Raw genomic sequence first — 26,562 nt, forward strand, 5'->3', positions numbered from 1 at the left:
CTGCCTAATGAACACAGCAATCTCTACCTTCTATTATTTATAAGAAGCTTAAGCAATTGTGTGGTGGCCAGCAATCTCTCTTTTCCCTCTATAGTTTATAATTTCCAGTCATGAAATAAAAGTAGCCAGGACCAGCACTAATAAACAATATTTATTCTTAAACTTGTTACATAAAAACTAGCATACATGATTTAATAAACTTGGCAATGTGCTGAAATTGAATTTGGTTACCACACAGTGGTTCAGAAAATCTCCAGGGCCCGAGTTTAGAGCAGCTGTTGTGTTCATCACACACCGATGAACGTTTCATAGTCTGAAATTAGTGCTTTCCTTGGTATGTGTTTGTCAATGGAAAGAGGCTGGAGGTCTGTAGTATTTCCATGAAGAGGCATTTAGGAAGCACCGACACTATTTTACATAGCTCCAACTTCAGCTCACTGTCAGGCTTCCAAAAAACTTATGCAATAGAGATTGTGTCAATCCTGCCCACATATGAACACAGAGATTATTACTTTCATTTCAAAAAGCCTTACTGCCAGCTGATTAGTTCTTTTTCCAAAGACTATTGCACAGAATAAATAACTTGTTATTGTGGGAAAAGTTTTTTGTATTTGCCCAAAGCAGAATTACTTATGATCACCTTCACATTGGCTGTGCCATCTTCAGGCATAACATCCACTTCCTGAACTGTTGCTTCTTTATACAGCCAACTGAAAAGAAAAACTCATCAGCACCTTACAGGCATTCAATAATGCACAAAACAAGGCCTTTATTTTACATCAAGTACAGGACATTTATATACATTTTAAATGCAAGTAATTCCAAACTTTGAAACAAATAAGCCTAACAAAGGGAAAAATCCTTATTTTTGCTCCCACAATAAGCTACTCCTGTTCTGAAAAGAGGTATAATACTTCACAAAATGTCTAAGATTTGTGGTCTTTTATTGGATTCAATGGTGGCTCTAGCTCCAAGAGGTTCTTTGTTTGAAAAAAATATTTTGTATGCATATACGTAGTAAATTACACAATGTAGAAGAATCACTTCTCATAAGTCCTCCTACAAAAGAACACTTAAAAAAAGCAGCATCTAGACTTCTTTGGGAGACTATATCATTTCATCGGAGATTGGTCAGACAAAACTTCAAAAGTTGTCTCAGACAAAACTTCAAAAGTTGTCTCCCCATTCTTATCACAGATTGAAACCAAAATTAATACAATTTGTCAACTTCTCAGAAAATAAAGTTTCACATTATATATCACACACACACACCCCTGCCTTTCAAAAAGTCTGACTGTAGAAGTCGCAATTGTTTACCTTAGTTGAGGTCCACCTAAGTTGACTTTAATTGTCAGAATATTTTTCCCAGTTGTTTTCAAAACTGTTCTCTCAATCTCCCCTTTCAGTTCTTCTAATCCATATCCAAGAAGAGCAGAAACAGCTATAGCATTTGTTTCAGGGGACTGATACCTGGAAGGCAACAACTGTCAGGTAGAGATGTGCTGGCAAAGCAGGTGACTTAACTGAGATGCAGGAATTTAACAGCAGATGAGGGGTTGTACCTCTAAAAAGGCTGGATGTGTTCCAAACAGACTATTTGGCTGTACATTAGATTCTGGTGTCTGACTACACAGGCATCTTATCTGCAGATGATAATGAGCTCCGATCTTATTTTACTTCTAAAGACAAGGCTCTCCAGATCCTTATATAAGGAAAGGACTGAGGAACCAGTATCCTAGTAGTGTATACAAAAAGTGGCTGGAAGCTCCCTGCAGGACTGGAAAACTAGATTACCAGCAGGACAGCGGGGTGGTGGGAGAGAAGACCTGGATATGTGCTGGAAATTATACACATTGTAAGGAGAGTGATCACTTTAGATAAGCTATTACCAGCAGGAGAGTGGGGTGGGGGGAGAAAACCTTTTGAAGTGATAAACACCCATTTTTTCATGGTCTGTGTGTATAAAAACATCCTCACTGCATTTTCCACTTTTATGCATCTGATGAAGTAAGCTGTAGCTCACGAAAGCTTATGCTCAAATAAATTGGTTAGTCTCTAAGGTGCCACAAGTACTCCTTTTCTTTTTGCGAATACAGACTAACATGGCTGCTACTCTGAAACCTTTGCAAGTATGTGTGCGCAATGATACAAGTAAATACGGTACTTGTAAATGCTACAATACAACTAGGAAACATGAGTTAAAGTGCAATAACAGTGTTAGAACTGTACTTTTCCTCTTACCGTTCTATCAAATCCACTTTGTTATGAACTTCTACAACTGAATCCAGTAGATGGCTTGGAAGATTAAGATTCTTCAGAACAGACAAAACACTTGCTTTCTGGAGGACAGTTTCTGGATGACTAATGTCCCTCACATGAACTATTAAATCCTAGAAAATGTAAGTACACAATATGATTACTGGTGATAATGGCTGTTTTAAAATAATATTTGGCATTTCTGTTTCATGAGGGACATTCCTTTGTAGTGAAGAGTACAAAGACAGGTTAACAAATTAAGCTGTATTTCTGGAACAGATTTCAAATCACAACCAAATGTTTACTCCAAAGTGAAAGGCTAGATGTGTAGCAGGTCTGTAGCTTGGTCCTTAGCTCCATAAAGGGGTGCAAACTGCCTCATATGGGCTCAAAACAAACCCTCCCAACCAAGTTAGTTATGATTTTCTTAGGTTTCAGGGAGAAATTGGCTCATCTTTCCAAGCCAAGGTTGAGCAAAGACAAGGACTTGAAAAAAAACAGCAGAAAGAGCGGTAATAGCCCTGAAGAAATCCAACCCCACACACTGCTTGTGTAATTTTGGGGAGATACAGAAAGAACAACGCAGATACTTCAAAAAGCTTATAAGATGGGCAGTGATTTTTATCCTAGCCAACAGAAAGTGGGATATTAGGTAATACATGCTTTTTTGTAATGCTATAAAACACTCTAGAACTTTATTCTTCCCCATAGCCTTTAGTACACCTGCGTCAGTGATGGAGAACCTCTGGTACGCAGTAAATCTGTTGGCACAAACTGTATACACACAGTTTAGGCCTTGGTGCACCCATGACCAGAGATTTGGGCAAGAAGCATATTGCAAGTGACACATTACAGGCATCCAAAATATAGCAACCTTTTATTTTTAGCACCTGACTCAAAATGGTTCAGCATCTCGGGCCTACATATTATTCTAAAAATTTCTAAAAACTGACGTCCAAAAGTAACATCTTGCATAAACTGCAATAACTAGGCAGAAAAGGACAAAGACAGTTGGAGTCTTAGCTTTCAAAATGTCATTTTTATGAGTTTTACATGTTAACTTGGTTTTTACATGTCTGTGGGTATGTATATGAACTGTATGGCTCTAATGCCATTTGAAATTCATTTTAATAGCGAAGTCTTAGGAAAGTACATTTAAATTAATTTCATGATTATTCATACCTCAGGCTACAATTTCATCACCTACTGGCTGTTATTTATGGTACTGAAATAAATTTAATTTTAAACAAATTTCTAAAAAAAGTTTCTCCCTACACCTTTCTTTCAAAAAAGGTATTCTCAAAGACCCATAAACCTCTATCTAGGTTTTTATACAATTATATTGGAACAGACATGGATACTTTGTATAAATTTTATTTGTGAAATCTTGTCACACTTAAAAATACACAAAACATAAAAGTGGAATACTGGCTTAAAACAAGATATTGTGCAATAGTGACGAAAGTATCCACCACCAACCAAATGCTGCAATAAAGCTAGTCAGATGTGCCACTATAAACAGCAAGCCAGTTAACTCCCACCCCTCTGCAAAGGTGAAGACTGTCCCAAAGACAATAGTCCAGACATTGATATGTTTTAGAATCAATTACTTACTGAGTAAGCCACATCATCTAATGTGGCTGAAAAGGACTCAATGAGATCATGAGGCAATTCAGAGAGAAACCCTATAGTGTCAACATAAATAACTGCCAGGTGTGAGGGTAGATAGCCAGCATGAGCTGTAATATCAAGAGTGGCAAACAGTCCATCTTGAGGCTGCAGTCCTTCATCTCCAGTCAATGCCTTGATCAAAGTGGTTTTCCCTAACAGAAATCAGAGCTGAATAAAACACAATTTAAACAGACTGCTTCAAGTAAAATTAACATACATATCTCAAATGATTGAGTAATGGGATACAGGAACTTTTACCCATAGATCACCAGTTTAAATCCAGCTCATGATGGTACTGATTGAAAATAATTACTATCTGCTGGCTGTTTACAGAAAGTTATAAAGTTAGAATGGCGTTTTAACCTAGTACCCATTTTGACCAGCGATAAGGATACACATTAAGAGGCATAATCTCCCCTTGTACAGTATGCAGAATGCCTATTGACAATAATAGGAATCGAGCAATTATCCAGGGCAAAACCTGGCTCTAGAACTGCAGCAGATCTCACTAACAAACAGCAAGCTTTGTTTGCCTTTCTACCAAAATTCTCATTGACATGTATTCATTAGACAATCAGGGAACTAATTAAAATTTGGTAACACAAAGCCCATGCATGCTGAAATGAGATTTTAGCTAGTGCTTCTAATTAAATATTAAAAATGTAAGCTCTTCTGTGTTATAATTTCAGGAGTTTTTTCTTACCACAATTAGTGTAGCCCATTACTGAGATAACTGGAAACTCACGCCTTCTACGCTGAGTTCTGAGTACAGACCTCTTTCTTCTCAGCTTTTCCAGGGCATTCCTAATTTTAAATTCTTTTTCTTTCAAGAGACGATACTGCATTTCCATGAAAGTCTCACCTAAAGAATATAAACTAATAAGTGGCTGAACAACCAATAAGAGAGATGGAAATCAAGCTGTGTTATGAAACTACTTAAAACGGTGATAGAGAACTGACAATATAAATTCAAAGCAGTCTTAAGAATACATTAATTCAATTGCTTAACTAACACAGAACCAAGACAAAGTTACAATTGACTTTTAAAGACAAAGTTACAATTGTCATACCACAGCAACCATATAGGCTGCTCATTGCCCTTTCTGGCAACTAACACATCTTTAGGCATTTTAAAAATAATACTAATGTGGTCTGTGTCTATGTATGTGGTCATGTATGTCATCAGGATCGTCCACTGAGCCCACCGGGTGGTCTCATACTCCTATTTTATAGCTTCTCTCTACCTGAGCTCTGACTGGCTCAATTCTCAAATCATGAGTATTTATGACTCCACCCACCTGGGCAACTTACTCTCCAGCTCATGGAAAAATACAGTAATTTATGTGTCCAAAATATTTAAGGTTGTTTTGTTAAATAAAAATACATTTTACAGGCTGTTTTGTATGTTTAATTAAATTGCTGTTACCAACCTAATGCAGCTTGACGCAAGCCATGAGCAAACAGTTAAATTATCTAGTAAATAAGCGCTATATAATTTCACCATTTTTAAAATACTAAAAATATACAATAAGAATCTGAAAATATTAAGCTATATAAATTGCTTAAATAAACTTATACAGTTATAGTCAGTGTACCCTACTAGGTAGCAAACAGATGTACCAAATCTAGTGTAAAGGCTCTATTTAGTTGTAAATCAACATGTTTGTATCAGCCAATGAGAACACAGCTTTCTTTAGAAAATAACTGAAGTACAAATGGACAAGCTGACTAAAATCAATAACTTAAATCAAGACTTTCCACTTGTTGATTTAAATAATTAAATTGATTTAGCCTTTTCTTAAATCAATCCACCCTGGTCACAAGTACCATGACTTCCAAAAAGCAATTAAACCTGGTCGTAGATTATAGAGGATAATCCTACAGTTCACAAATATTTACACTTTACCTGAACCCATGATGTATCTTGATCCACCTCTTTGCTGATCTAACTGAGACATCTCATTTTTCAGATTTGTTCTGGCAATCGAAGAAGAGTAACATTTTTACCAAAGTAAATATAATGACTTTAATTAAAGGATCTTAAAATTATTTCACAAACATGGCTAAGTAGTAATAACCTAATATTACAGCTGGGAAAACTGGGACACAGAGAAGTTAAGCGACTAGCCCAAGGCCATATTAGGAATGGAATCCAAATTTCCTGGCTCCTCAACAGACAACACCGTTATCAAATAATAACTGCAGAAAAAATGACTGAGCCAAAATTTCAGGGAGCCAATCATACTGTCAGATGCACATACATAACTCCCACTGACTTCAGTCAGGTATAGGAATGGTAATTATACAAAATATACCATGTACTTAACTTGCCAGTATTTTGATGTGGGATACACACATAAATCAACCAGACTCTAATCTGGTATTCTCAACTCCTCTGCTGAGAGCTAAAATTCTAACCCTATATACTATAAATTTACCATATATTTTCTAAGAAGAAAGTTGCTGCTGCTGTTCCTGGCAGGTTACTGGGATTGGGATGGGGATGAACTAGCAATTCACAAGAGAAATTTATTTGGTAAGGATATCTTGTGAACGTCTTTTTTTTGGGGGGGTGGCTAGTCAATGGTGAAAAGCTTAAAGCAATGCTATATTCTGATCTGTTCTGGACAGTTAATGGCATAAAATGCTATAAAGCATATTATACAAAAAAGAACCATTGACTCCTCCACCCCCAAGAATAGTACCACCATTTTAGTGATTGTGAAGAATATGCCTTTATGTTATATCGAAATACTAACATCTGCTATTTGCACAATTGGAAGTACCTGAGAAGTGGGATTTCAGCCAATGCAATCTGAAGTTTTGCCTCCTTAGTCCGAGCATTGCAACGAAAAATATGAAGGACAACTGTATATCTGTCAAAAACCGTCACTCCCCAAGCATCTTCCAGTTCTTTCTTTAAAAACATAAGATAAGATAACCTGAGGGTTTTTAAGGATGATGTATATAAGTCAATATGCATGCAGCGGGGTGAAGAAATTAAACTGTAGAGTGACGAGGTGGGTGAGGTATATCTTTTATTGGACCAACTTCTGTTGGTGAGAGAGAGAAGCTTGCGAGCTTACACAGAGCTCCTTTTCTGCTGGAAGCTGGTTCAACCCTGATTCAGTAAGGTGCTTAAGTATGAGTAGTCCCATTGAAGTTCATTGGACTGCTCATTTGCTTAAAGTTACACACATTCTTAAGTACCTTGTTGAATCATGGCCACTATCATGTTAAATTATGTCCAAGATATAAGTTTGGTAAAACAAGCTTTTACAAAACCTAATATCAATAGAAAGATTTCCACAAATGAGAGAAGGATGAAAAACTGGTACACTTTTGAGAAAAATGTGTCTCTTATTTTTGTCAAAAAATGTGGAACTTAAAATCTTTTCACAAACTCTATCCATAATCATCTAAAAACTTTAAATAAAACCAACTAGTAAAGAATAACACAGATGATAATAATTGCAGAGATTGCAACCAAAACAGTGCAGGATGCTGCTTATGCATGAGAACTAGAAAGTGACACTGTCTATTTTCAGTGCTTTTCTAAAATTGCCTATCACTACAACGTCTAAATGACAAGTACCAGTGGTTTCTATTTCCCTAAATGAAATACAAAAAATAAAAGCAGAGCATAAATAGTGAAGAGCATATTCATTTTTAATTTTTTCCAGTTTTAATCACTTAAGGAATCATTAGTAATGAAGTTAAGGTTTTTTAAAATGTATAAATTATAACCAGTGTCCCTTTAAAACATACTTAAAAAGTGTAAAAAAAAAAAAAAAAAAAGTACATGAAAATTAAAATATATGCGTAGCTTGCATTTTTAACTAATTTCCTGTTAAATATTAATGCCTAGCATTTTAATATAGAGAATGTTTCATCCAAAAATCCTGAAGTGCTTTACCAAGAAGGCTAAGTTTCCCCCCATTTTACAGATGGAGATATTGAGGAACAAAAATGAAGTGACTTGTCCAAGATACCAATGAGCCAGCGGCAGAGCTGGGAGTAGAACCCAGATTAAAAGACCACCAGGATGTCAGTGTGCCGAATTCAGCCATGAAGAGGTATAATGCCCAATAAAGTCAATGGAACTAGCTTTGCTTACATCAGGCATAATTTGGCCAAATTGGCTTAAAAAAATGTCATGTGCAGCTTTTGAGTCAAAAGTTGGCCTTAACTTTTCAGAGCATCAGTACATTCCAAACACAGCCTTTGGATGTGGAAGAGTGGTGGGCAACCTGTGGCCTGCATGTGGCCCAACAGGGTAATCCGCTGGTGGGTCGCCTGCAGCTCTCAGTGGCTGGATTACCCTGATGGGATTGCCCACCACTAATGTAGAACATAAAAAAAATACACTTAAATATTGTTTTTTAAATTACCTTTGTCAGTGGAGAGAGCCTTTCTATATTCAAGAAGACAGCCGTTATGTGTGGTAATCCTTTAATCTTTTCTAAATAAAGAGGATTGCATTGTGTAATTTTGTAATGGTTAATGCCAATCTAGAGCAAAAAGGCTATTTTAATTATGTGTTAAAAAGTGAATGCAGTGTTCATGAAATAATAGACTGACAGCACACGAAAGTACACTCTTTGTTTACAGAACAGGCACAGCAGTACGTGCTTTCACATTGTGTGACTATGTGTTCCAAGTGTATTCTAAAAGGACTACCAAAAAGGATGAGAGGATAAAGTTCTGCTTCCAGGCCCATTCAGTCCATGGATTATGGGCTGCTGAGATTGCCAAGAAACATGATAGGATGCTTCTTGCTGACACATGGAGACTAGGAAGAGTACTAGGGCCCAGATCCACAAAAGGATTTAGGTGCCTAAATGTAAAATTTATGTGGATATGAAATCCTCAGAATCACTGTTCAGCTGTCACCTAGGGGCCCAAACTCTCTCGCTGCCTACATTTTTGCTGTGGAAGTCCCCTATGTGCCTAAATTTCTGCCTCTAGGCATGCACACTGCTGCCTTAGGCAGTGCCTGGACACCTTTATCACACCTAAGCCCCAGTGCACTCCTCCAACCAGATGAAGATAGGTGTTCCCCCTCCTACCTTGTTCACACAAAATGGCTGGGGCAGGCTCTCCCTGATGCTTTAGCCAGTGGGCTAAAGGGTACTCACCCAGGATATGGGAGACCCTGATTCAAGTCCTCCCTCTTCCTGAACAGATGTCTTCCACCTAACCACTGGGCTACAGTATAGTCTAACATTGGTCTCTCTCAATCTCTCCTAATGAGCAAGTCAATTTTGTAGAACTACTTAAATATGCATTGGTCCAGAGAGCATGAGAACGAGTCTATAGTCCAGTGGTTAGGGCATTCACGAGAGGAGTGAAACCCATGTTCACAGCCCTTAACTTCATCGGGTAGGGGTGGGAACTGAACTGGGGACTCCCACATCCCAGGTAAGTGCTCTACTCGCTGTGCTAAAGGTTATAAGGGAGATCCACTTGCACCAGCAATTTTGTGTGGCGTTAGGCATGTACAGCCACCATTCTTGCAAGAAACAGCTTAGGTGACTGACTCCAAGAGAGGGTTCATGGCTGTGGATCCCAAGCAAAGATACGTGTCTCCATAGGTGCCAATTCCAGGTGCTGGAGCACCCACGGAAAAAATTAGCATGTGCTTAGAACCCATTGTACGGGAGGCGCTGGGAGGGAGGGGGAAGAGTGGGGACAGGATGTTCTCAGGGCCAGGAAGAGGCGTGGGTGGGACCGCGGGGGAAGGAGTGGAGTGGGGGCGGGGTCTGTGGTGGGGGCTTAGAGGAAGGGATGGAGTGGGGGCAGGCTTGGGCAGAGGTCAAGCACTCCTCCAGACAGAGAAGAAGTCAGCGCTTATGCGTGTCTCCTCCTCCAGCCCAGATTGAGGTGCCTAACTCCCTGAGGGGCAGGATTTAGGACGCATTCCTCTTGTTGGCATCTGCTATGGGTTAATTTAAGCAGCTGCCCACCTAGACTTTTGTGGATCCCATTCTTAGGTGCCTCTCTCCCCCCATGCATTGCACAGAAAGCCGAGGGTTTGTGGATTCTGCTGAGCAGCTGGGCCCCTAAAAGTTAGGCATTCCAATGCCTCAATCCCTTTGTGGATCTGGGCCTAAGAATATGAACTCACTTCACATAGTCTATTGAATAATCATCAGGTTTTGATCACTACTGACCTGGGTCAAAGGCAGCTGTCACCTTTACTTAAGTCAGTCACTTAATTTTATTCAGAATCACCCTGTATATTGCATACCTTTACCTAAGGTATTTAGAATCATACTATATATCACACATTTAGGGCTTGTCTTCACTGCAGTGTTAGCTCAAGTTAAAACTTGAGTTTTGACCCATACCCAACTTCCATCCACACACAAAAATCTCTAGCTCAACCTAAGTGCTTTAGGCTTGAGCTAGCTGGACTGGCAGGTGGTGGGTTGGAAATCGAGTGCTACTGATGCTCAAGCTAGCAATGCTGTGGAGATTCAACAGCTGGAGTTATAGCTCACCCAATCATTCTGTAGTGCAAATGTAGACTAGGTCGAGCAGAGTAACTCAAGTGTATTAACTCATGTTAACTGTTGCAGTGAAAACAAGTCCTTACAGCAAGTATTGGTTATTTCCATCTTGCATGTTTTTAATTAACATCTCTGAAGTTTGTTTGTAAACCTGGCCATGAAGTAGACAAAACCTTAACTCTCCCCTGTGTCTGCAATAACCATTAATTAGCTTAAGAAGGGTAAAAATCTTTCACTTAGTATGATATACTGTATTAAGAAATCTTTTGTTTTCTTCTTACCTGTCAGAATCTGAAAATTTCCTTTGCCAAAAATAAACTTCTTGTCAGGAGTTTTTGTAGACATAATTATTTTGTCTAAAACCGTCCAATTATGAAGGGTGTTTATTAGAGCAACAGCTTCAGCGATCTGTAATTCAGCTTTAGCATTGGAAAAAGAAAAAAGATTATAGTATACAGTCCTAACTCTGCACACATATTTCCAACATTTGCAATAAGAACATAAACAGTGAGGCCTGGTCTACACTTAAAAAAGTTTTGCTGGCATAGCTCTGTTGGTTAGAATGTGAAAAAATTATAGCCCTCACCAACATTGATAGGACAGCAAAAGCCCTAGGTTAGATGTAGTTACATCAGCAAAAAAGTCATTTTCGTTTGAGGAACTGGTATTAACTATATTGGCAAAAAATCTGCACAAATTAACAAGGAAATTACATAGTTATTTGCATCAACATTGTACTTCAGTCCTAAAAGGGTTACTATCAAAATTTTTGTTTAAGCCTACTTACAGAAAGATGATGGGAAAACTGTGACAGCAAAACAATGTGTTAATAACTCCTTACTGTTTTGTAGAAATATTTAAAGAACTTCTAGAGTTGTGCACATTGTTCCTGACATCATCAGTGATGCTGGTTCATAGACAGAATAGCAATAGGCAGCGATACTGACTCCTGCTTTACTAGAAACACAGCAGAGCAGGGCTCGCAGTCTTGCATTCTGAGTAACTTGGGTAGTCTCTTGAACTTGTACAGAGCCTCACTGAGTTTAAAGGGACCCTAGGCAGGTATAAAGGTTACCCAGGCAAATCAAATTGCAGAACTGGACCTAGGAAAATTGTTGGGAGAAAGAAAATTTATCATCCATTCACTCTAAATGGAAAACAGTGTATTTGATATTTTAAATTATATTTGCTGAAAAAAGTTTCTTCCTACTTAAAAAAAAGTCTTCTCTTTTGCCAAGATTACTGCAGATTGGTTAAGTGAGTTTTTCCTTGAGATAGCTGGGAATAATTTTGAAACATTCACCTAGTGAACAGGTTCTCCACTTGGGGGTCATAAATAGATTTCAATCGGTTCACAACCATCCTCTTTGCCTTTCTGGCTAGACAGGAGGAGAGTGCAAAACTTTTTTTTATTTGTAACATGAGAAAATAGTACAGAAATGGTTGAGAACCACTGACCCAGTTTGTTTCATGTGTTGTAGTACATCTAGTAGTTTTGAAAACAGCACTTCCTAAAACAGTTTTCAACACAGGCTGTGGCCAGCAGCATTGACAAACTAGAATGAAATTTAGATAAACTTCTTATGAATGAGATAAATTAAAATTAGGCTGAAGAACAGTCTCCCAAAGAAAGTGGTGGAAGTCTCATAATTTGTGCCTTAAAGTTATACTGGACAAAACAGTTGCCTCATCAAATTGGCTGCATTGGTTGAGGCACAAGTCTACTAAAGTGGCAGCGAAGGGATGATATCTGAAAATCATGAACAGCTGTTACGGACCATATTAGAAAGATTCCCATTAATAAGATTGGTAAAGAAGAGGACAAGGAATCAAATGCAAATGTAAAATACCCTAAACTATGCGATCTCCAGTGCTTTCCGTTACAGATTTCTGCAGGACAGGAGCATTTGGAGTGGTGTCACCCAAGGCAAAACTCCTTACCATCCCAGAGAGACAGACATGTCTATAACTAGCTGCAGTGGTGGAAAAATGAAACCAGAGACAACTCAGTATTCCTTACTAATGCCCCCATCCTGGAAACATGCATTTGCTTAACTTTAAGCACATTAGCAGTCCCATGAGACTTCATTGAGGGGCTTATCTTCAGTGCCTTGTTAGCTTGAGGTATAATTTGAATGTTGCCCCTAACTTGACTCCCATGCACGCACAAAAATCTGTAGCATGAGTTAAGTGGTGCTTTAGACTTTAACTAACTGGCCTTTCAGAGCGTTTGTCTTGAAGCTCAAGCGATGCCGATGCTTGAGCAGATTGCAGCATAGCCTAGCATGAGTTGGAGTGGTTATCTCAGTCAACTTGAGTGTAGATAACTAGAGCTAACACTGAAGTGAAGACAAGCCCTGAAAAAAGTTGATCATGTCCGTAAGTGTTTGTAGAATCAAGAACTAAGTTTGCAACAAAACAGTGTCAATGTGGCATTCATTATTTAAAGGGGGAACATATGCTGATCTAGAACTGTTGGCCAATTAGACTTTGTATCTTGATAATGTGAAAAAAATACATAGCAAACTTCTTAAAGAGATAAAATTGTTCTCTGGTTGTTTGCCAACCATTCCTGCTTGCCTCACAATGTAAAGTTTATATTTAGAATGTAAGGCTAGAAGGGACCTTGAGAGGTCATCAAGTCTAGCCCCTTACCTCGAGGCAAGCCTAAGTAAACCTAGATCATTTCTGACAAGTGTTTGTCCAACCTGTTCTTAAAAACCTCCAGTGATGGAGATTCCACAGTCTCACTTGGGAAGCCCATGCCAGAGCTTAACTACCCTTGTAGTTGGATTTTCCTAATATCTAACCTAAATCTCCCATGGTGCAGATTTAGGCCATTACTTCTTGTCCAACCGCCCGTAGAGACAAAGAACAATTGCTCATTGTTCTCTTTGTAACGACACTTAACATACTTGAAGATTTATTTAATTCATAAAGATCCTGAAGAAGCTTTAAGAGCGAAAAGGGCAACAACTGACAGGACAGGAGGGGGACAGACGCATTTTCGATTACACAGAGGCTAAGTCAGTAAGTCTACCATGCTACAATCGGTCAGGTGTCAGTGTCTGAGTAAAAAGAAAAGGAGTACTTGTGGCACCTTAGAGACTAACCAGTTTATTTGAGCATGAGTTTTCGTGAGCTCACGAAAGCTCATGCTCAAATAAACTGGTTAGTCTCTAAGGTGTCACAAGTACTCCTTTTCTTTTTGCAAATACAGACTAACACAGCTGTTACTCTGAAAAGTGTCTGAGTAGTGAGCTTGGGAAAGGCTCTCCTCTGTCTCCCCTGCAAAAAGAGACGTGTTTTGTATTTCAGGATAGCTACCTCGACGTCAAATCCTCACAAAGGCCACGCACAGGCAGTTTTCACCTGGAGGAAACGACGCAAGGTACATCCCAGGTAGGGGGAGCAGGGTCCCATGTCAGCCAGCGGCTACGTCAAGGTAAAAAAAAAAAAAAAAAAAAAAAATCTGCCTGTGTCTTCCCTCCACTCGCATTTCGCCCTGAGGCGGACAAGCCACTGCCCCGCCCGGAACACGCCGCTGCAGGGAAAAGAAAGACCCAGAGGATTCGGGGGCCGAGGCTGGTGCCCTGAGCACCGGGGCCCGGGGGAGGAGAGTCCCCCGCACCTCACCTGTGGTGAGTTGGGGCTTTTTCGCTCCCCACTTGACGGCCGGGTGCACCACGAGCAGCCGCTGGGCCCCGGGAGGCGGCCCTGGGGCCAGCAGCTCCTCCAGCTCCTCTTCCTCACCATCCTCCTCCTCCTCTTCCTCCTCGCTGTGCGCCGCCCCCCGCCCGCGCCCCACGCTCCGGGGCGGCTTCCCCTGGCCCGGGGGCCCCAGCGCGGCGCGGAGGCACCAGCAGCCCCCGGTGCGGAGGAGCCGGGCGGGCGGCCGGGGCAGCAGCGGGCAGAGCCTCCCGGCCGCTGCGGCGCGGAGCCCCCGGCCGCATAGGGCGGCGGCCCCGCGCAGCAGGAGCCCGGGCCCCATCGCCCGCCCCGGTACCGCGAGAGGGGGGTGGGGGGGGGCAGAGGCCGGCGCCGTTAGAGCCTGCGCGAGGAGTACGTGCTCGTGCTCGCGCTCGCGTCCCAACGAGGCTCCCCAGGAAAGCGCCACCGCCGCTAGACCCGTTCCGCTGCGCGCCGCGCGGCCCGCCCCCTCCCTGCTGCCTTTGGGCGGGGTCCGTTTCCTGCGTGGGCGGGGTTTTGGCTGCCGGAGGACCGGCCCCCGGCAAGAGGAATTTATTAAGTGTAGTGAGTGCCTCGCTCCACTGCGTCACGCGGTACGCGGCCGCTCTCTGGTAGGCCGATTGGGCGGCGCACGCGCTCTCGGGGATCAATGGATCGGGGCTCTCCACTGGTCGCCGCCGGGATTGAGGCGGGGGCGGGCGCCGCCCGGGCTCGCGCAGCGTCTGGGTAGCGCGCGCGGGTGTCACGGGCTTGTGTCGCAGAGCGTCAGGGGGTGAGTCCTGTCCTTAATGCTCCCCCCCGGGGGGGGGGGGGGTCCTGCCCATGTATTGCCTCGTCCCCCCTGGGCTGTGCTGCGCGGCGCCTCCCTCTTGTATGGCAATCCGCTGCCCTACACGGCACTGCACCCCCCACCCCCTTGCATGCGATTTCCATGCGCTGCATCCCCTCTTGCATTACACCGGTGCTGCAGTGTGCTGCACTGAACCCCTTCTGCTCTGCAAACTCCCGCTGCTTCCCCTCATACTGTACCTTCCTGCACTACCGTGCACCCCTTCTACACTGCAACCCTTTACCGTAGCCGTCTTGCATTGCAAACCACCTGTGGTACAGGGAGCACTCTCTCCACTGCAGACTACTACTGCACCCTGTCATGCGTTTTGACCCCGGTTTTGTTATGCTGCATTGCACCCCTTTCACTGCACTGAGGTCCACCTTTACAGTCAGTTGTATTCCTTTCTTTGTATTATATCATTGCATCCCCCAAATGACTAATTGCTCATGTTGTCTGCAATGCCCTAGGATCGCTTCTCATTCGGGGGGGAGTGGTACCTGCATATTTCCTGTGTTCTCTGTAATGGTGCAGTGATAAATATGAACCCACAGTATGTCCTCTAGTTACTTTTAAAACCCCACTTGCTCTGTGGGACTGTTCGTAGGGGCTAGATGCTTCTATCTCCACCTTACCCTCACAATCCATTATTCTTTTATTTTGAAGTCACTACCTTTAAAATGGCTTGCTTTTTTGGCTTTCTTTTTTAACTTTATTATAGAAGATTTGCCTTGCTAACCTCTAGCCATTCTTTTTCTTGACAGGTTTCTCTTACAAGAACCAAGGAAGTGGAGTTTAGTTTCTGCTGCTCTTATTTAGGGTTACCATATGTCCTGTTTTCCCCAGACAAAGTCTGTTTTTTGAGCCTGCTTTCCCTGTCCCAGCGGGGTTTTCAAATAACAGCAAATGTCCCGGTTTTTGCAGCGTAGAGAAGCTGCAGTTCAGAAAGAGCCCCCGTTGATCAGCTTCCCAATTGGTCCCAGCCCTGTATCCACTGCTGATTGGGCCATTCCCCTGCATCCGCAGTTGAGTGATCCTTTCCCCTGCAAGTCACAGCTGCTGAATCCTGCTGACCCATGCCCCCTTGCCCCACTCAGCCCAGGGGAAGCAATCCCACAGGGTGGCGCTGACTGACTACTGTTGCTGTGTCCTGGGCTTGTGCTAGCTGCCCTGCCACTGTGACAGGGAGTGACACTGCCCCCCCCCACCTCCCGTGAGTACCCCTGCTGCAGGTACGCCCCCTTCAGCTTCCCTTCCTTTCCATTGCCCCCGTTCCCTGCACTGTCTGCTTTTTGGGAACTTGAAATATGGTAACCCTACTCTTATTCCCATTCCTGGCGAAGTTTCCTGAAAGTGGTGTGGATCATGTTAACTTGCTTTTTACTCTGCTGAAATGATGTAACGGCAATGATAGCCAAGCCCAACACAGTCAGTAACCTCCCCAGCCAAAAGTAAGTCCTGACAATGAGGAGTTTCTAATATACATTTGTATTTTGGTGAATTGCCCTTGTCTAATGACTCCTGCAGTCAGTGGGTGGATCCATGATGCATGGCTTTGGGGGATTCTCGCTACTGATTATGTGCTGTACTAACTCCTACTTTTGTTGCCTCATTGATTACATCCTCCCTTCCTTAAGCAGATCAAATTAGACTTTTAATTTTTCAAGTTCTTCTGTGACTTTTGGCCCTCATTGACTTAAAGAGGAGTCTTCCTGCCCTGAAAAATTTGCAGAATCTTGACCTAAATGATTTGTTCCCTTTATTGTTCCCTCATAAGGCAGGCTAAGAAAGAATTTGAGAAGCAACTTGCTAAAGATGCACACAGTAACAGTACGAATTTTTTAAAGTACATCAGAAGCAGGAAGCCTGTTAAACAGGCAGTGGAGCCACTATAAGACCAAGATGTTAAGGGAGTACTCAAGGAAGACAAGGTCATTGCAGAGAAGCTAAATAAATTCTGTGCCACAGTGTTTGCTGCAGAGGAGGTGGGAGAAATACCCACATCAAAGTTATGCTTTTTGAGTGACAGATCTGAAGTATTGTCCCACACTGATGTGTCAATAGAAGAGGTTTTAGAACAAATTGATAAATTAAACAGTAATAGATCACCAGGACCAGATGGTATTCACCAGAGAGTTCTGAAGGAATTCAAACATGAAATTGAAGAACTGTGTTGTTACTAACTGTAATATGTAACCTATTGCTGAAACAAGCCTCTGTGCCAGATGACTGGAAGGTAGCTAGTGTAATACTGATTTTTAAAAAGGGCTCCAGCTGCAATCCTGGCAATTACAGGCCTTTGGGTGTAACTTCAGCACTGGATGAAATAATTGGTAGGAACTATAGTGAGGAATAGAATTGTCAGAAACATAGATAAACACAATTTGTTGGGGGGAAGAGTCAACATGGCTTTTGTAAAGGGAAGTCATGCATCACCAATCTGTTTGAATTCTTTGAGGGGTTAAAAAATGTGGACCTGGGTGATCTGGTGGATATAGTGTACTTGGATTTTCAGAAGGCCTTTGGCAGGGTCCTTTACCAAAGGCTCTTAAGAAAGCTAAGTAGCCATGGGGTAACAGGAGAGGTCCTCGTATGGATCAATAACTGATTAAAAGATAAGAAACAAAGGATAAGAATAAATGGTTAGTTTTCAGAATGGAGAAAGGGAAATAAGGATCTGCACTGGGACCTGTGCTGTTCAACATATTCCTTTTCCAGGTCATTAATGGACTGAACAGTGAAATGGCAAAGTCTGTAGATAATACAAAATTATTCAAGATAGTTAAGTTTGAAGAGCTAGGTTATGTCTACTCTACATAGTTAAGTCAACTTAAGTTATGTCGACAATCGTCTACTGCTGTAATTAAACTATTTTTGCACATCCACACAATGCTCCTTGTGATAGTGGAGTGTGTCCACAGTTGGTGCTCTTGCGTTGACAGAGAGCAATGCACCATGAGTACCTATCCCACTTACAACTCGTCACCATTTGCCCCTGGGTGCTCTGGCAAGGGATCACAGTGTCTTATGGGGGCGGGCTTACTGTCCCATGATGCAGTTTTCTCTGTCCCATCATTCCATGAGCTTCTGACTACGTTTTGCGCTGCTTTTCAACCACCCATGTAAACTGCATGCCCGCCATCTGTCTCACACTGCTTTCCAGTCTTGTGATGAGCGTTAAGAACACAACACAACCGATCCTGCGGTATTTCATGAACTGTGAATAAGATAATGACACCGTGGTGTCTGCCCTGCTGTGTGCCATGGAAAGAAACAATTCAAGATTGCTGTTTGCTTTCATGGAGCCGCTGCACACGGTGAACCATCGGTATGGGCTTGGGAAACACCTAACAAATGGTGGGATTGCATCGTGATGCAGGTATAGGGTGACAAGCAGTGGCTGCAGAACTTTCAGATGCACAAAGCTGCCTTCTTGGAACTGTGTGCGGAGCTTGCCCCTGTCCTTTGGCACAGGAACACTAAAATTAGAGCTGCCCACAGGGTGGAGAAGTGAGTGGTGATCGCTGTGTGGAAGCTGGCAACTCCAGTCTGCTACTGATCAGTTGCAAATCAATTTGGAGTTGGAAAGTCCACCATGGGGGTTGCAGTCATGCAAGTGTGCAGGGCCATTAATCGTCTCCTGTTGCGAAGGACTGTGATTCTGGGAAATGTGTGGGAAATAGTGGATGGCTTTGCATCAATGGCATTCTCTAACTGTGGTGGGGTGATAGATGGCACTCATATCCCCATTTTGGCCCCAGACCACCTTGTGAAGGAGTACATGAACAGAAAGGCCTACTTTTCTATGGTATTGCAAGCGCTGGTGGACCACCTAGGTCATTTCACTGACATCAATGTGGGGGATCAGGGAAGGTACATGTCACACGCATCTTCAGGAATGCTGGCCTATATAGAAAGTGGAAAGCAGGAACCTTCTTTCTAGACCAGAAGATTCCAACTGGGGATGTGGAAATGCCAATTGTGATCCTGGGAGACCCAGCCTACCCCTTGTTCCCATGGCTCATGAAGCCTTACACTGGAAACCTTGACTGCAGCAAGGAGCACTTCAACAACGTGCTCAGCAGGTGCAGAATGGCCGTTGAATGTGCCTTTGGCAGATTAAAGGGTTACTGGCGCTGCCTTTTTGGCAGTTTAGACCTCAGTGAGGAAAATATTCCCATGGTCATTGCTGTGCTCTGCATAACATTTGTGAAGCTAAAGGGGAAAAGTTTCCGCAGGGGTGGAGCGTTGAGGTAGATCGGCTGGCAGCTGCTTTTGAGCAGCCAAGTACCAGGGCTGTTAGAGGGGTTCAGTGCGGGGGCTGTTCAAATCAGGGAGACTTTGCAGGAGCATTTTGAGAAGGAGCCCCACTATTCTGTGTTTTTCTTTAATGCACTGAGCCAGGCATTGCTTTCTTTCACTGTAGTATGAGCCTTTTAATGATTGCCTTGTGTGCATTAATTATACTCTGCTAATGCACTGATTGCCACTGTGTATGAATTTCAGCAGCAACCACCATGTGTTATAGGCAAATAAATGTTCATTTTCTTTTTATACGTACATTTTTATTCATCAGCTATACAAATGTTTCTATTTTCTACAAGGGATGTGATACTGAAGAGCGCTTTTTGAAATGAAGCTCTCACAGCTGGGTGTATGTCCAGTTGTCATTGTGTAACATGTCCCAAGGGGTGGAATGCATGGGGTACTGCAATGACCTAGGAACATGCGAGGAATGTGTGTGTGGAGTTTGGGAAGGGAATGGAAGGAAGTTCTATATGGGCTGTTCTATATGGGCTGCAGGGGGAGGCGAGCACATGTGTTCTGCCTGCACTGCAGGTGGGACCTCAGCATGTCTGTTTGGTCCTCCAGCAGGTGTATCATCCACTCCTGCCCGTTTCCTCTCCTGGCTATCCATTTTCAGTTTTTCAGTCTCTCTCCATGCTCTCTGCTCGCTATAAGTAGCTTCAGATGATTGCAACATCTCCCTGAATGTTTTCCTTACTCCTCCTAGTTTGTCTCATCAGAGAGAGCTGCTCAGCCGGTGTGCAGGAGGAGATCCTCAAGGGAACATCTGCAGAAGCTAAAGAAATGATAGGCAGAGGCACTATTGTGAGTGTACTCACAGCCTTGATTCATACAAGCTAGATACACCACTTTCTCACTTTCCCTTAGCAAGTACAGAGCACGGCAAGAGCTCTAATGATGAGTTCGGCCTGGGGTGGCGGGAAAGGGGCAAGATGGGAGAAAAGGTGGGGTTCACAGGGGTATCAATACAAGAGCCTAGGGCCACTATTATGAATACTGGCACCGTTTTATACAGTCGGGGTTGTTAGCAGCTGACACCTCACTCTTGTGGGTAACCAAGGATGCAGCTCCTGCATGCATGCAGCTGCAGACCGGGTTTGTATGCTGCTTGCTTATGTGCTGCTTTGATGCCTGCACAGGTAATTGATGATTGGTGCAGCAAGTTTCCTACTGTGGGGGAAAAAACAAGGAACCTTCAGCAGAGGATTGCAAAGTACCTCCAGGAAAGTTTCCTAGAGATTTCTATGGAGGATTCCCGGGAATGCCAGTGTGCATCAACAAACTTTTCCACAATGCACAGGGGAATGAAAAGCAGATACAAACAGCGCTTGTGTTGGTTATTTCTGTCCCCCTTCTACCCTGGGAAAAAAACAAAACAAAGGGCTACCTCATGTCTCCCTGCAGTATCAAAGCACAATGGATGCTTACTGGAGCTTCCCTCTTTTGTGTCATGCACACCAGAGCTGGAGTGCTGAGACTGGCTAGACCCCTCCAAAGTTAAAAAAGAGGTCCTGGCTCACCACCCCAATAGACATCCCATTTGCCTGTCCCATCTCCTCCTCCAACTCCACTTCATCCTTTGGGTTCAATCTGCTGGCTGCTGTCTCCAGCCCCCCTAAGTATGCATGGGGCTCTTGGCGGTGAAGGTGGGGTTGCCACCGAGGATGGCGTGCAGCTCTTTGTAAGGAAACGGCATGTCTTTGGCAACGCACCAGACAGACAATTGGCCTCCCTTGCCTTCTGGTACGCCTGCCTCAGCGCCTTGATCTTAGCACGGCACTGGTGAATGTCCCTTTCATGCCCCTTCAACGTGCCACAAGCAATCTGCCCATAGGTATCAAAGTTCCTACTACTGGAGCAGAGCTGAAACTGCAAAGCTGCCTCTCCTCACAGACTCAGCAGATCCAATAACTCTGGTGTGCTCCAGGAGGGAGAGCCAGCATGGTCAGCTGGAAAGATGCTATGTGAGCTGTTTGGGCCGAACAAACAAGAAGAGGAATTAAAAACATTCCTGGGCCTTTAAAGAGAGAGGGGCGCATGCATATATACCTGGCTGCAGGGCAGCGGAGTTCAAATTGGTGACCAGAATGGCCACGATAGGCATTGTGGGACACACCCTGAAGGCCAGGTATGGTGACATAACACAGTGTTGACACTGACATTGCGTCGCTCTAACTTTGTTGCAAAAAGCTCTATGCCTCACATCCTGATTTTATTTTATTATGTTGGCGTTGCAGTACAGTTAAATCAGCAGGAGGAGCATTGCAGTATAAACTCCTCCACTGTTTTGTTGACAAAAGCCGACTTTTGTTGACCAAACTATGTTTTCACAGAGCTGGGTGACTGGGTAACAAAATGGCAGATGAAATCTAATGTTAGTAAGTGCAAAGTAATGCATGTTGGAAAAAGCAATCACAACTATACGTATAAAAGGAGAGGTTCTAAATTAGCTGTTACCATTAATGAAAGAGATATCGGAGTTGTTATGCATAGTTCTCTGAAAACTTCAGCTCAGTGCATAGCAGTGGTCAAAAAGGCTATCAGAATGTTGAGAACTATTAGGAAAGAGACAGAAAAAAGTCAATATCATAATGACACTATATAAAACGATGGTGCATCCACACCTTGAATACTGTGTCCAGTTCAGGTTGCCCCATCTCAAAAATGATATAGTGAAATTGGAGAAGTTTCAGAGAAGGATAACTAAGATGATCAAGTTTCAGAGTAACAGCCGTGTTAGTCTGTATTCGCAAAAAGAAAAGGAGTACTTGTGGCACCTTAGAGACTAACCAATTTATTTGAGCATAAGCTTTCGTGAGCTACAGCTCGATGAAGTGAGCTGTAGCTCATGAAAGCTTATGCTCAAATAAATTGGTTAGTCTCTAAGGTGCCACAAGTACTCCTTTTTTTTTTTTAAGATGATCAAGAATATGGAACAGCTTCCATATGAGGAGAGACTAAAAAGATTAGGGCTGTTCAGCTTGGAAAAGAGACAATCCAGGGTGGCTATAATCGACCTCTGTGAAATCATGAATGGTGTGGAAAAAGTGAACAGAGAAGTGTTATTTACCCTTTCCCACAATACAAAAACAAAGGGTCACCCAATGAAATTAATAGGCAGGGGGTTTAATACAAAGAAGAGGAAATACTTTTCCACACAGTGCACAGCTAACCTATGGAATTCATTGCTATAGAATGTTAAGATGGCCAAAAGTATAACTGGGTTCAAAAAAGAACTAGATAAGTTCATGGAGGGTGGATCCATCAATGGCTTCATGCTCAGGATGGCCTAAATATGACTGCCAAAAGCTGGGAGGGGAAGATGGGAGGATCTTTCCAAAATTGCCCTGTTCTGGGTACTCCACCTGAAGCTCTGGCACTGGCCACTGTTGGAGACAGTATATTGGGATACATAGGCACCAACTTCTGCTGGCGCTGGTGGGTGCTTGACCCCTCTCTACCCCCAGTCCCGCCCCAACTCCACCCCTGTCCTGCCCCCATTCCAACCCTTTCCCCAAAGTCCCTGCCCCAACTCTGCCCCTCCCTGCTCCTGTTCCAACCTCTTCCCCAAATCTCCGCCTCTTCCCCACCTCCTCCCCTGAGCACACTGCGTTCCTGCTCCTTCCCCCTCCCTCCCGGAGCTTGTTACGCCGTGAAACAGCTGTTTTGTGGCGGCAAGTGCTGGGAGGAGGAGCGGGGACGCGGCGTGCTCGGGGGAGGAGGCGGAGGCAGAGGTGAGGTGGGGAGGGGAGCTTGGCTGCCAGTGGGTGCAGAGCACCCACCAATTTTTCCCCGTGGGTGCTCCAGCCCCGGAGCACCCATGAAGTCGGTGCCTATGTTGGGATAGATTAACCACTGGTTTGACCCAGTATGGCAGTTCTTATGTTCTTTTGTATTATAAGCAACACTATCACTGTGTAAGAGAGAATGCAGAGTAGATTTATAGCAATATTTACAACCATTACAAACCTTAGTCAAGGAATATATAGATAATGGATAAATGAAAGAAGATTAAAACAGGCAAAATTTAAATTCAGAAGAAAAACTTTTGTGCAGTTCTTATTTATATGTTTTTTGCATCTTCACTAAGCTGAACCTAAATTTTAATCAGTTACTTGCTGATCTCACCACCTCCAAAACAGGTCTTCTCCAGGGTGCTCTCATCTCATTTGGGTTCTACAGGAGTTTGGAGATACACTCATCTCCACCTCTCCTTGTTAAGAATTTGCTTCGAGGTCTTGTTGCCTTCCAGTGCTCTTTCCAGTAAATTCCTGGCTGAAGTAGAAACCTAGGTAGAAATGAATGATAGATGTTGTGGGCACTTTAAAAAGGTATGGCCACATGTTATACTTTCATAGTATGTCATACCACAGTCTGCCCACAGTTACACCTATGCAGCCTCATTGAAATCAACGGGGATTGCACATGTGTATCTGAGAGGAGATAATCCATTTAGAAGTAACGAGCAAAAGACACAAAAACTAACAGCAAAATGTACCTATCTAATTGGGACCAGGACCAGATTGGAGAATCAAAAATTCAGATAATCAGGAGAATAGGCAAAGAGCTTTCAAGCCATTATTTTAAGATGCGGAGTTGCTTTTAAACCAGCTGGATCCCTCCCAGAAAAAGCATTAAAACATACCCCCCTTTTAATCTGTTTAACAGAATATACAAACCGTTAGTTCTTACAAACAATGTTCTGTTAATTTATTAACAGGAAAACCGACATGAGTTTTTAACAAGTTGTATTGATCATTTTTACACTCTCTAGTCATTAACCCTGAACATTATCGGGACCGTGTACAAAGTCTGTCTAATGTTACACAAGGCACCATCTCCATTTAGCATGTTTACTTGTAACATGACAAACAGTACAATTTAAAAAAAATGCAAAAATTACCATTACAAAGCATTAAAACATAGCTACCTGCTTTATTTACTGCCTGCATGAACAGTCACTGCTAGTGAAGAGTACCAGTTTTTAAAAATGCAGAAATGATAAACTCAAACTTTAAAACATAGCCCCCTTCTTTACAGTGTTTTTTAGGTGAGAGGTTCTCTTCGTCATTGTGTGATCACAAAGTCACTTCATTAACCACAGTTCAGTGGGGTTGGTACCGGGCTGTTGCGTCAAGTACGGAAGGAAGAGGTTTCCTCCAGTTGCAGCGAGAAATGTTTTCTGTCAATTCTTCCTTGGCAGAATCTTCAGCTTCATAATCACTGTCTGCATGTAGTGTACAGTCTGCATGATTTTGGCATCCTCCAGTAACTGATAGCCAGGTCATTAGCATCAATCATTTTCGAGCCAATCTGCAACATCATCTTTGTCAACTTCTGTGCAGCCAGGAAGTCTGTGGAGGAGGTCAACAAATGCATTGGTCTCTTCTTCAGCTGCTAATGTTGCTGTTGCAGCTGCAAGTTCACTGTCCTAAGTGTTAGCGATAACATCAGACCATAGATTTTTCCATGATTTTTGTAAGCTTGACCTGGGGATGTCTTCCCAGGCTTCTGGAACCCCATATATAGCATTCTTGATACTGATTTTTTTCCAGTGCTGCAACATGTTGCCTTCATTCTCAGATGCTTCATCAGACACCAGTGGTCGATTAAGAAGATGCCATTTATAGTGCCGTATTAGACTCTTCAGCACGCCTTGCTCCATAGGCTGCACAAGAGATGTTCCGTTTGGAAGGAGAAAAAAACAGAAGATCGGGTCATCTTGGGAGGTAAGCCCTCTGTTGTCAGGGTGAGTGGGTGTGTTGTCCAGCAGTAAGATAGCTTTTGGTGGGATATTTTCTTCATTCAGATGAACCCACATGCTTGGTACACACGTTTTTAAAAAACAATCACGAAACAAAGCACGTCCATCCGTGCTTTTCCCTGTGATTTGTAGATGACGGGCAAAGCATCCATGAGTGCATTTTTAAGCAGACAAGGATTCTTTGCTTTATCAATGACAGTTAATGGGAGCATGTATGTGCGACTGGCATTAGCACAGGCCAGGATTGCTAAACATTTTTTGCTTTGTTTGTAGCCAGGCACAGATCTTTACATTCTGGTATTAAGTGTTTTTGATGGCAATATCTTTCAATACAAGCCAGTCTCGTCACAGTTATAAACTTGTTCCGGTGACAAGTTGTGCTTGGCTAAGATACCTTGCAATTTTTTTTTATAGTCAGAAATAACTCCCAAATCGGCAGACAGCTTTTCCCCGGTGACTGGTAGTTGTCGGATGTTGTGATGCTTTTTAAACTGACTGATCCATCCCTGACTAGCAGAGAAACCTGCGTCCCCTCCTAAAGCTTGATTAAGCTCTGAGCCTTCTCACATAGTAAAGGATCACTAATAGGTATGCCTTCTTCTCTCACCTTTGTAAACCACCAGTAAAGGGCTTCACCTAGATCAGCGTCCTTTGAGTTCTTCATGGTCTTCCAGGATGCAGAGTTCTTTATGCTGTACTTAAGAATTTGCTTGGCATTGTGTTTGATGTTTGATTCTGTGCTTTCTCCAGTGCTATACTCTTGGGCTATTTTTGTCAGCGACTCTCCTTTTTAATTTGATTAATCATCTCTATTTTAGCCTCCAATGACAGTAATACGTGTGTTTGCTTAGTAGTTGCAGTCCTTTTACAAGGCTAAAAAGTAGTGGTGTCATGGAGGTGACGTCACTTTCCCATTTTCCTGCGTGTGTGCTAGATGTTCAGTTAATACGGAGAGCTGGATACTGGGGGCTCGGTTAAATGGGCTTCCGTTATACATTAGAAGAAGGAAGCCTGCCAAACAGTTAGTGGGGCCGCTGGATGATCGAGGTGCTAAAGGAGCACTCAGGGAAGACCAGGCCATTGTGGAGAAGCTAAATGAATTCTTTGCATCGGTCTTTGTTGCAGAGGATGACAGATTCCCACAACTGAGCCATTCATTTTAGGGGACAAATCTGAGGTATCAGATTGAGGTGTTGATAGAGGAAGTTTTGGAACAAATTCCTAAATTAAACAGTAATTAGTCACCAGGACCAGATGGTATTCACCCAAGAGTTCTGAAGGAACTCAAATATGAAATTACTTATCTGCTAACTGTGGTGGGTAACCTATCATGTAAATCAGTTTCTGTACCAATTGATTGGAGAATAATTAATGTGATGCCATTTTTAAAAAGGCTCCAGAGGTGATCCTGACAATTACAGGGGTCATCCAATGAAATTGCTAGGCAGCAGGTTTAAAGCAAACAAAAGGAAGTACTTCTTCACACAACACACAGTCAACCTGTAGAACTCATTGCTAGGGGTGGTTGTGCA

General features: G+C 42.8%; 2 protein-coding genes across 26 annotated transcripts in view; one reads left to right on the plus strand and one right to left on the minus strand.

Annotated features, from left to right (window-relative positions):
• Positions 1–138: 138 nt before the first annotated feature.
• On the minus strand, positions 139–14,430 carry GTPBP6 (GTP binding protein 6 (putative)). Its single transcript, XM_037899340.2, has 10 exons — positions 14,076–14,430; positions 10,721–10,858; positions 8,319–8,389; positions 6,714–6,844; positions 5,834–5,904; positions 4,631–4,789; positions 3,871–4,079; positions 2,242–2,390; positions 1,318–1,470; positions 139–710 (listed from the first exon to the last, which is right to left on the minus strand). The coding sequence occupies exons 1-10, from the start codon at positions 14,428–14,430 to the stop codon at positions 587–589; spliced, it is 1,560 nt and encodes a 519-aa protein (XP_037755268.1). The 3' UTR covers positions 139–586.
• LOC102936729 (cohesin subunit SA-2) overlaps positions 13,605–26,562 on the plus strand; it is a 159,679-nt gene continuing 146,721 nt past the window's right edge. For 21 of the 25 annotated variants that reach the window (XR_006287816.1, XR_006287817.1, XR_006287818.1 and 18 more), the window contains exons 1-3: positions 14,528–14,901; positions 15,723–16,409; positions 24,822–24,995. Coding sequence is in view for 19 of the 25 variants with exons in the window: in XM_043537732.1 (XP_043393667.1) it covers positions 24,946–24,995 (50 nt within the window). In the remaining 6 variants the exon portion in view is untranslated. Of the gene's footprint in view, positions 14,081–14,527; positions 14,902–15,722; positions 16,410–24,821; positions 24,996–26,562 lie in introns of those variants that run through there. The other 4 variants (XM_043537722.1, XM_043537742.1, XM_043537724.1 and 1 more) reach the window with 3 other exon arrangements.

Source organism: Chelonia mydas, chromosome 1, assembly GCF_015237465.2.
Source record: "Chelonia mydas isolate rCheMyd1 chromosome 1, rCheMyd1.pri.v2, whole genome shotgun sequence".
Classification (NCBI taxonomy): domain Eukaryota; kingdom Metazoa; phylum Chordata; order Testudines; family Cheloniidae; genus Chelonia; species Chelonia mydas.